The 12,108-nt window shown below is 33.5% G+C and overlaps 1 protein-coding gene across 22 annotated transcripts in view; it reads right to left on the bottom strand.

Moving 5' to 3' along the window:
• Positions 1-12,108, bottom strand: part of FIP1L1 (factor interacting with PAPOLA and CPSF1) — a 77,892-nt gene that overhangs the window by 30,122 nt on the left and 35,662 nt on the right. For all 22 annotated transcript variants that reach the window (XM_039221745.1, XM_039221749.1, XM_039221747.1 and 19 more), the window contains 2 exons: positions 4,682-4,775; positions 2,616-2,772 (listed from right to left, as the gene is read on the bottom strand). In XM_039221745.1, the coding sequence (XP_039077676.1) occupies positions 2,616-2,772; positions 4,682-4,775 (251 nt within the window). The remainder of the gene's footprint in view (positions 1-2,615; positions 2,773-4,681; positions 4,776-12,108) is intronic.

Below are 12,108 nucleotides of genomic sequence, written 5' to 3'. Positions count from 1 at the left end.
TGACAGATCTGGGCAAAGTGAACTGAAAATATTCTGGCAAGGATTCATGATCCGAGATGCCATTAAAAACATTCATCCATGATTCATACGCAGAGGTCCAAATATCAGCACGAACAGGAGTTTGGAAAAAGTTGATTCCGACCCTGACAGATGACCGTCAGGGGTTCAGGACTTCCGTGGAGGAAGTCACTGCAGATGTGGTGGAAATGACAAGAGACCGAGACTGAGAAGTGGGGCCTGACGATGTGACAGAATTGCTACAATCTCAGGACGAAACGTGAACAGAGGAGGGGCTGCTTCTCATGGATGAGCACAGAAAGTGGTTTCCTGAGGTGGAATCTAACTCCTGGGGAAGAGGCTGTGAAGACTGTTGAAATGACACGAAGGACTTAGAATTTAAAATATTATATAAACTTAGCTGATAAAGCAGCAGCAGCATTTGAAAGGATTGACTCCAATTTTCAAAGTTCTACTTTAGCTAAGATGCTATTAAACAGCATCACGTGCGACAGAGAAATCGCTTGTGAAAGGAGGAGTTTGTGGATGGGGCAAACTTCATTGCTGTTTTATTATAAGGAATTTCCACAACCACCTCAACCTTCAGCCGTCACCACCCTGGTGAGTCAGCAGCCTTCAACATCAAAAGACCCCAGGACCAGCAAAAATATTATACTCACTTAAAGCTCAAATGATGATAAGCATTTTTTAGCAATAAAGTACTTTTTAATTAAGGTATGTACATTGATTTTTAGACATAATGCTATTACTGCACACCTAATAGCATATAGCATTGTATAAACATTAACTTTCATATGCAGCAAGAGCCCTCCCCAAGACATAATTTGATCATTTTATTGCAGTGGTATTAGAACTGTAATATCTCCGAGGTAAGCCTGTAAATAAATAACTTAAACAATAAAAAATAATCAGTGTTATTCTACGGTAAAATGCCATACATAATTTAAATATAATTAAAAGATATTAATCCTATAAACAAAGCAACATTTTGCCAGCTCCTACAGAGCTTCTAAATATTCTTATATCAATAAAGTTATTTATTTTCTCACCATTTTTCATACCACTTACTCTCTCCCAATAGCTAGTGTTGGCTATATAAACCGTTAACAACCTGGGGATATACTGTGTTAGCTTAGTAATAAAAAGAAATTTTTTCAATCACCTTTATACCTAGTAAAATTAAAATAAGATTATCAAGTAAGATAGCATAAGGACTATTAACATGTATGCTAATTATAATGTCATTAAATCAATTATGTTTGGAATTATTTCTACATTTTATCTTTTTAAGTAGACAAAGAACTCCTCTATGCATCACTATATCCTCATTCCTTTCCCTTTCCCTTTAGTTAATTCTCACCATATTAAGGACCTAAGAATCCTGGGTCCAATCACAACTTCTGAATGGTTTATGCTCCAAAACAAGAAATTTGTTGAACTTTAGAAATAACGTTGTATGGAGTAAGCGCTTCCAACCTATCCAGTCTTCTCTTTCCTCTATTTTTGAGAAACAGAATCTCTAAATCCAGACGTTTTTCATAATCATTTTCTTATCCTTTTTGAAGACAGAAGCCACAATGGAAGGGAATCAAAGTTGTTGTGGCTGTAGGGCCCATTAAACAGTTGATATTTAGAAACCAAAAATGAATACTATAGGGAAGGACTACTCAGATCATTTCATGTGCCTTGGTACTCTGATCACAACTGTTACCTTAAAACAAGTACAGCTCTCTGGAATTGCAAAGTGACTGAGTGGATGTGGCTCTTTAGTATAAATTGATACTAACTTATTTATAAATTTAATTTAACCTATCTCACACATGTAGTTATAATTAGGAGCAGAGCTAGTTTTTATCATTTACTTCTGGCATTCTCCCTAGGAAGAAAGTAATTATTATCTCAATCAATCTTGATGTTTCATTCAAAACGGATTAAGGGGAATAAGTACTGGAAGCTTAATGGAAATAAAATAACAAAGGCCACTAGATGCAAGGTTGAAAATATAAAATTTGGGAATTACTTTTGAATTTTTTCTATTGCCACCAATAAAATAATCAAAAGTGGCTCAAAATATGATAAAACTTTAATTTTCTGACTTTTTAAAAGAAGTAAATACCAGGTACCTGGCACCCAGGAGCTGTCTACTAAAAGGAATTCAGGATTCAAAAAATGACCAGACTGAGATTTTCACTTCAATTTTACAGGATATATTTTTTTGAACCTACCCTAATTCTGAAAGTATTTTTAACACTTTTCAAAACAAACTAACATGGTTTACAATTTAACACGGATTTATATGTATACAATTAGCAATTTTAGTGATCACTATTACACCTTAGATCCCAATTTTTGTATCTGTCCAATCTTCTCTATTAGTATATTCTCTTTGCTGTGCTGAAATAGCACAAATAGATCTGTTTTCACTGTGAATCTATTGAAGGTTTAACATGTTTCCTATCTATTAATTATAATGCAGTGCAATCAATGAAAATATTACTTTATATTATTTTATATTTATATTTTAATTATTAGAATTCAAAATAAAAGAAACACTCATGGTTATTCTTTCAAAATCAAATGTCTTATTTACTATTTACCTGGTGGTGGAATCAGAGGTGGAGCAGTACTGACAGTTGGAGGAGGTGGAAGAAATGGAGGAGGTGGAAGGTGGGTGGGAGGAGCTCCTGGAGGGAAAAACGGAGGTGGTTTGCTAAAATTGTTGTCTACTTCAGTAGCAGATCTTTCAGAAAGGACCTAAAATTAAAGCACAGTTAATTTTAAAAATGTATCTAAGATAAAAATTCAGTCAATTCATTTTATTTAAGAAACAAAGTAAAAAGTTTATTCACATACACATACTTTGGGGAGGTGGAGGTAAATTTTCCACATCTGTGATATATGTGTATATATATATGTGAGTATATACTCACTCATACTTTTTAAGATATTCACATAAAGTCTAGGAAAAAAATGACTGAATCATTACCCAAAAAACTTAGTAAGAATAAAAACATTCTGCGGCGCCTGGGGGGCTCAGTCGGTTAAACGTCCAGCTATGGCTGAGGTCATGATCTCACAGTTCACGAGGTTGAGCCCTGTATCTGGCTCTGTGCTAACAGCTCAGAGCCTGGAGCCTGCTTCAGATTCTGTGTCTCCCTCTCTCTCTCTGCCCCTCACACTCTCTTCTCTCTCTCAAAAATAATCATTAAATAAAAAAAAAAAAAAAATTAAATAATAAAAACATTCTGAACAGTGTATTTATAAATTAAGTTCTTTATAAATATAATGTAATGAGTATTATCTTTGTTACCAACCGCGTTACAGTATTCACCTTAAGGCAATGTAATCATTAGTCACAGAGAGCATTAAGAAATTAACATGGCAACAGAAACAGATCTTCATTGCATCATGGCCTATCATCAGGTTGCATGCATTAACAGGGTACAAGTAATAGGCAGCCAGATGTATAAATAACTATTTCATGTGAGCCTTGTAAATTTAAGAACAAAGGTTTATATTTGAAAAGTAGAAGTGTTTACAAGATGCTGATCTGTATAAACAGGTAAGGGACAGGCAGCAAACCTACAGGAGTGACATGCAGAAATCTGGATTTTTGTCAAGCCTCCGAGGGATTCCATTGTGCAAACACATTTAAGAAAACAGCAGAAACAGACAACATAATGTTGTACATTTAATTTATATTTCTAAAAATGCTTGCTGGCTGAAGAGTATCATTTAAATCTATAATCCCTCTTTATTAACTTCTTCATTTAAGTACAGCAATTTTTGTATCACTTACGCTGATAAGCTATTTTTTAAAGTAGGGAAGAGAAGAAATTCAGGCATTTTAATGGTGGGAAAAAGCAAATAAAACGATTTTCCAGCTTAGAAATGATTTACCCTCAAACATGCTAAAAAGAAGATTTATTAAAAGTAACGAGGATCAGAACACTTTGACATTTTTTAAAGTATTCAGAAAAAGGAAATAAATAATTTTTAAAAAGGTATGGTCAAGCTAAAAGCTGAAAACCTGTTACTAAAGTTCTACCTGGAATCATCCAAGTTGCTAATAACTCATCTCCTTTCATTATTTCACTTGAAAACAAAATCTACTTCCTCAAAAAATGTCACATTAAATAAGTTATGGTATGTCCATACAATGAAATCATAAAGAAAACTTAAATATTTTTAAGAATATGGAAAAATGTAAAGAATTTTTAAAAAGGATACACAAAAAAGAATCATAATAGTATATCCTAATCTTGTTTGGTGACAAAGAGAGGTACACCAGAGTGTTAAGAGTGGCTGTCTTTAGATACCAGAATTATTGGTAGCTTTATTTTCTTCTTTAAACTTTCCAATATTTTCTTTTTTAGTCCAATTAATGTACATATTATGCTGACAGCAAAAAATAAATAAAACAGAAAGCTTGCTAAAAAAGATCTAAAGATAATAATTTCTAAACAGAATAACTTTTATAATAAGTGATTAATTCCATATTTTAAATCTAAAATATCTAACATATACATACATATATATATATATATATATATATATATATATATATATAGCATAGCCCTATAAATGTGTATTGAGTAAATTAAATTAGAACATGGATGTAATCCTTCAGTTTAAAAATTAATTAATTTTTAAAATACGAAACCTGTATGTTGCTGTTTTCATTTGCCCGTCGCCTTCCTTCTACTCGGCTAATTGTTATAGTCTGACCAATAACATCAATTGCCCCAGGTAATCTCCTGTAACATAGAAATTGAGTAGATTCAGTTTCAGCTAAATAGATATTTGAAAAATAACACAAATATTAAGTGAGAAATAAAATCTAAAACCTTTTGCAATGTATTTTAAAATAAAATCAGATCAGTGTATACATTGGAAAAAAAAAAACTAAGTTAGTTAGAGCTCACTATTTTGTACTGTCATAAATACTAAGTTTTATTAGTAAGCTGGAACCAATATCCCCTATGACCATCATGTTAAATTCACAGATTTTCTTTTAAATTTACTCTTTTTAATAGTCTCCAACTGAATTTATCTTTGTGGAACTGAATCAGGTAGCAAATGCTAAACAAATGGAAATAAAATTTTGGCCACTGCAACTGTAACGTCTATCATAATTCTATTACAGAAACTTAAAAATTCCCCCAAAAGACTTGAAATAATGCTCATTTTGATACACACTGTACTTTCCTTAGTGATTTATTCCAAGCATTAGAAAGCATAAAATGGGATCCACTTTTCCATTTTTGATAATTTGCCTTAAATAGAAAAAATAAATACCTACTCCACCTCCAGTTGTATTTATAATCCACTAAAGTTTAAAAGTCTACCAGAAAATGATGCCGCAAATTTATTTAGGAAAAGCAAGTTAAATTTTAAGAATGTTAAAAGCCATTTAGTTAATTAACTAAAAGCCATTTAGTTAATAGGTAAGAATTTTATGAAAGTATACATGCTTAACAAGTTACAGAGGTCACTTGTAGGAAGAGGCAATGAAAAACGGATACAAATTAAATGCACTCTACTTTAGTTCTGAACAATTCTGCCTTTAAAACTTTATAGAAGTAAAACAACCAAAGTACCATGGATCTTTCCACAGTCACAACAGTTAGGTTCCTAAAATGACTAAGCAGCTACCATTTGCTGAATGTTTACACATCATACCTAAACCTCACATTGCGTCTTCACTTACTGAATTACTGTATGCTTGTTAGAGATGTTAAAGCCAGGGCCCATAGTGAGATCACTGGCATCAGTAATAACTAAATGGGAAAACTCAACTTTCAAATCTGAGTCTTTCTGACTCCAAAGCCTACATACAGACAGCTTCCCTTGAGCCATACTGCCTTCTGGCAAGATAACTGGCTTTTGAGACATTTAAGACTTCTGAAAACCAAAATTGGTGAAAGTTTGCCTCAAGTGAATCTGGAGAAGTCCTATAATTTTATGCTCACAAAAACAAAGAGAACCCCATAAAAAGTATATAATGGCATTTGAAATGGCTTCAACTACCTAAGTCAGCTCCTACTTAGTCATCTTGCCCACTTCAGATTTCTATTCTATATAATTCTAGTATAATTTTTTAAAAGTTCAAGGTTTTCTGATTTCATGCCCAAGTCACTGACTTCCCAGATTTCCTCATGATCTCAAGGAGTGAAAGGATTTTCTTTACTTGTACCCTTCAAAATAGCTGGAAACTATCCTAACATTCACACATTAGAAAAAATCCAAGTATCTCAGACATAAAACAAGTATCACTCCAACTTTTTTTCTAAAACTTAATTACAAAGCTATGACCACTATAACTTCATAACAAAACAGATGTCATTAGCCCTCTAATATCTACACATATCTCAGATTCCAACATCCCAACAGATATAGGTGCCAGAATTTCCCTTCACCATTTATTGCTACCAAGACTTCACTGTAAAAATCTTTACCTCTACTATTTCCTTTTTCACTCTTTTCTATTCCCGATTGTTGGACTCTCCCTTCTCCCTTTTAAAACTTATTCCAGCTGAAGAGCAAATCCTCACATATTTGTTTGGATTTTCAATTTCTCCAAATTGTTGAAGTAGCAAAACTTAAATCTAGATCCTAACACTCTAATGTCTTTCTATATACCATGGATTTCTGAAGACTTCTGCTTTCAAAAATTCTGGGACACAGGAGAGTACTTATTAAAGTTTATCTTAAATATGGTCAGTCTAACTTTCCAGCTTTAAGTGAATTACTGAAGATTCAAAATGGTGAATACTAAGTTCCTAAAAACACACATGGAAAATTAACCTTAAAAAAATGTACATCACTAAAGGAAATCCAGAAAACCGCAATTTCTTACACGTTGTTTCTACAAGAACACCTCTTTGCCTAGGCATTTTTACCACACAGACTGATATATCTTAGTCAGAAATGTGAAGTTTACCACTTCATTCAGAAATATTTTATGACAGATAGATACATAAGCATACACCAAAGTAACAAAAAGCACATATTTAACAGAAATGATTATCCACTGTTATTCTGAAAATTTTTTATGAACCACTTTTATTTCGATGCATAAGAAGATTTAGTAGAACTTCACTTGAGGATCTACTGTAACTTGAGTTTCCCCATAGCACAAATTAAAAAAAAATTTTTTTAATATAATTTATTGTCAAATTGGCTAACATACAATGTGTACACAGTGTGCTCTTGGTTTTGGGGGTAGATTCTCATGGTTCATCACTTATATACAACACCCAGTGCCCATTCCAACAAGTGCCCTCCTCAATCAATGCCCATCATCCATTTTCCCTACTTCCCCAACCACCATCCATCTTCAGATTGTTCTCTGTATTTAAGAGTCTCTTGTGGTTTCCCTCCCTCCCTCTCTGTTTGTAACTATTTTTTCCCCTTCCTTTCCCCCATGGTATTGTTAAGTTTTCTCAAGTTCTACATATGAGTGAAAACATGGTATCTGTCCTATTTCCCTTAGCATTATACCTTCCAGTTCCATCCACGTTGCTGCAAATGGCATGATTTCATTCTTTCTCATTCCCAAACAGTATTCCATTGTATATATAAAACCACATCTTCTTTATCCATTCATCAATTGATGAACATTTAGGCTCTTTCCATAATTTGGCTATTGTTGAAAGTGCTGCTTCCACACAGCCACAAGCTTAACTGGGCTTATGCATTTGTTCAATAAGGCAGATAGCTAATACAGCTACCAAGATTCTCTTCTCTGTGCTGAGCTAAATCATATAGCTAAAGAGAGACAGAAACTAACTATGATGGACCTCTGAAGTTTCATTAATCTACAAGCTTAATACAGACAGTGGATGTTCACAAGAGCCTCTGCCTTTCATGAATATGAAAATATCTCTGAAATTATAATGGAATTAAATTAAAATTAAAATGGCCTGTTTTGATGATTCCGATATAGGCTGCTTACAAAGATAAAACAAAAATTTTTAGTGACAGAATTCGGGCCAAGGGAAGACAAAGAATTAATTATTAATCTTTTGTCACAAATGTATCTCTGAGCCTTTCATTTTTTAACAGCCAAAGGACATTATTAATAACAAGTCTTTAATGTAACATAAAAACAAAGCATTGACTCTGAAGACTGCTTTTCCCGGTGACAACACCACCACCTACAATGTACTAGGAAGCACTGTTCTCAGCACTTTAGATGCATTTACTCTTCACAATAACCCTATGAAGTAGCAATTATTATTATTCCCACTTTACAGAATCTTGAGAAAGACATTTTTCCTCTGAGTCCACATTAACAGAAAGTAGGATAGAGTACAGTTTTCAAAATTTTTGACCCCAAAGTATATTAAAGAAACACATTTGGCACAATAATCCAGTACACATATAAAAAACTAAAAGCTTCATGAAATACTTACACTTATCAAAAAGGAAAGAGTAATGTTAAAATCAAATATGATTTATTAGTATTAAATATCACACAAAAAAACAAACAATACCAAGCCCATGAATACTCTTTGGTGGTTGAGACCACCAAATTGATTTCACACCCCACTAATGGGCTACAATCATGCTGTGAGAAACGCTGAAATAGGGACAAAGTCTCCAATATAACTACAATGAAAACATAGGGAATTTCACAGAACTGTTTCTCAAAACATTCCTCAATACTGGGTGAAGTATAACAATGCACAATCCAATAAAAGCAATTCAATCAGGTGAAGCAAAATCCTGTGGTCTGAGTACATAGCCTTTAGCCTTTCACATGCAGGCTTTATCTAAAGACTTAACTGTACTTTTGAGCAAGAGACCTTAACTAGCAAACATGGGCTCCTGAGGGACCAAGAGGTTCCTGAACTTAAATATATGCATGTGTACAAATGTATTTTTCAGGCAAGCATACACAGTTTGCAGGAAATTTTCAAAGGGAAAACAGCTGTGAAGTACAGAACCACTATTCTAAAAGAATGAATGAATCATATCCTTGAAGAAATCTTTGAGTGTTGCTTTCTCACAACAGGACTTCTAATAACCGAGCAGCAATAATTCAAGGATACATTCTCTAGGAAAAAACCTAGGTGTGACAATTCCATATTCCCAAGTTAAGACAGATGCACTAGTATCATTATCTAACTCAGCTCATATTTCTAAATAGATGGCTCTAACAATTCTGCATGGAAGGCGGTATAACTTTTTTTTAGAAAAAAAATTTTTTTTTTCAGTTTATTTACTTTGAGAGAGAGCGCGCTAATGCACGAGTGCAAGGGAGGGGCAGAGAGAGAAGGAGAGAAAGAATCCCAAGCAGACTCTGCACTGCCAGCAGAGAGCCTGATGTGGGGGTCGAACTCAGAAACCATGAGATCATGACCTGAGCCAAAACCAAGAGTTGGACACGTAGCAACTGAGTCAGCCAGGTGCCCTGGTATAACATCTTTTAAGCTACTTTAGGAAAGGAAAGTGTTGAAAGACATGAGTAATAAATTTAGCCATGTAGGAAGGGAAGGGAGGACATTTTAAATGAAGGGAAGAACATAAGAGAAAGTGTATGAGGAAAATAACATTTGTGGATTCCAATTTCCAATTTGACAAATAATACTATCTACCAATCTATATGCAACAGAAGCAGCATAATATACCTTTGATACTGGTTACCAACAAAAAGACTTTCAAAGAGGCAAAAAAGAAAAAAATTTAAATGAGGCTCACACAAAAGAAAGTTCTATAAGGTTGTTAAAATGCTATGCAAATGTTAGTTCCCATCAAATCTAAATCTATCATTTTACCTCAAATTCCAAGGTGGTCACTAAACATTTGATTTTAATCTATATGCCAAGCCAGAATCCTGTCTCTCAATGGTTCTCAATGTTTCCTAGACATCAGAATCACCTGGGAGATTTTTTTGAAAAAATTGTTTTTAATGTTTGTTTATTTTTGAGAGAGGGAGAGACACAGAGCATGAGTGGGGGAGAGGCAGAGAGAGAGGGAGACACAGAATCTGAAGCAGGCTACAGGTTCTTAGCTGTCAGTACAGAGCCCAGTGCAGGGCTTGAACCAACAAACCGCAAAATCATGACCTGAGCCGAAGTCAGATGCTTAACTGAGGGAGCCACCCAGGCGTCCCTGGGAGCTTTTAAAAATCCCAATGCCCAGAGTACACACCAGACAATCTAATTTCATCTAATTATGGCTGAAGCATCCATAATTTTTTGAAGCTCTCCAGGTAATTCCAACACATAGCCAAAGTTGAGGACTACAACTAAAGATATGCCCAAGGAATACACTTACATTGTATTCTCTTCTAGAAAGAATTTAAAGTAGTTGATAAAAATTAGTAATTAACTCCTTATTACTCAATAAATATAAAGTCATACTTACCAAGGCCTGATAATTAAGGTAAAGCTATCATTTGCTGCATATATATTTTTATACTGATATTATGAGTTTTATGGACTCACACAGTACTACTTCAATACTTTCTTTTAACCTTCACAAGCACAAGAATAATCTTCTCTATAGCATATACACACCTTATGAAGAAAACGTAATCTATCTTTCAAGTGAAGATTAATCAAAAGTCTGTGTTGAAAAATAATATATGTTCAAGATAAATCAAGATAAAATATGTTCTGATAAAATCAGAAAATTTAACATTGTTTTCAGAGCACATAATTTATTGTCTAATAGGACTGCAGTTAAAGAGACCACAGTGGAACAGAGATGCAAAGGGAACTAACACTTATTGGGTGCCTCGCAGCAGGCTCTTCCGCAAGCTCAGAAGCCGTTTACTCCACAAATACTTAGTGTTAAGTCCAATTTGTTTCATTTTCACAGCTGTGGAAAAAGGCTCTTTTGTGAAGTAAAGTGCCGCACCAAGATCCAGGCTCGGGTACGACTGACTCCAAATTCTACTTCTTCTACAAAGTGTGTTCCATGCTAATTTTCTGGGGCCTGAATTCGTAAAATGTTGTTACTTTTAAGCTGTCTTAAAAACAAAAGTCTTGAATGCTTTGACTCAGTACAGCACATAAATATGTTTATTAAGGAAGCCAAATTTACCCACTTTTGGGCAGAGCTTGAAATAAAGCTTCACCTGCCATATTATGTTTAATATTTTAAATGTAGGAAAAGATATCATTCTATGGGGAATTTTTAAAAATAAAATAATATTTTTAAAAATAATATTTAAAAATAATAAAAAATATAAAAGCCTTCATAAGTCAAATCACATAAAATATAATAAGCTACATAATAAAGCAACACACATTCGAAGTGCTCAAATGCTATGAAGGTATAGGTACATCTTTTCAGTAAATTATTTCATCAAGACATAGTAAGTCGTGCTAGAACAAATCAAGAGGTCAATCTTAGACTGAATGTCCATTTAACATCCAGTTTTAAGTTTTATGTTTGACTATTATAAGAAATGCCAGCAGGTTTAAATATTTTAGTGATTCTACATTAAGCAAATTTTACTTTTCCTCTTTCAAGAGTCTAAATCAGTTAAAAAGCCCTGACGTTAAAAAAACAAGCTTACTAAGACAACCTAACAGATTTTGATATTATAAAATGAAAACAAAACACACAAATAAAGTGGACATTAGGATAGGATTACAGCAATCATCCATACTGGCAATTTCAATTTTCTGTGTTCATTAAAGCTGCTTCATTCTTCTAACTAATTGGCTTAATATGTATCACAAATTTGAATTTATAAAACAAACTCACACCCAATAAAAAGTCCGTGCTACATATAGTCATGAAGAGTACTATTAACAAAGTTGGAAAATACTATATTAATGGGAACATAAGGTAAGAAGTGAGGTAAGAAGTTTTGAGTCTCCAAATACAGTAACTTACAAAAAGGATTTCAATCATTGTTTAACTGCTCTTACAAAGAGTTAAGCCATGTTTAAAAAAGAAAAACAAAACATATTTCTCAGTTACATTAACTACAACAGGTAGGATCTCGTTTTTTCCTTATGCTGTAAGTGTGTGTGTATGTGTACATACATATACATACACACATATACCATTCAAAAGGAGAGCAGTAGCTTTTATGTAGAGTTTTCTTCTTTTGAATTTTCAAAGGCT

Source organism: Hyaena hyaena, unplaced genomic scaffold (assembly GCF_003009895.1).
Source record: "Hyaena hyaena isolate Hyena2069 unplaced genomic scaffold, ASM300989v1 scaffold_1002, whole genome shotgun sequence".
In the NCBI taxonomy this organism is placed as follows: Eukaryota; Metazoa; Chordata; class Mammalia; order Carnivora; family Hyaenidae; genus Hyaena; species Hyaena hyaena.
This window is presented reverse-complemented; position numbering and strand designations above follow the sequence as displayed.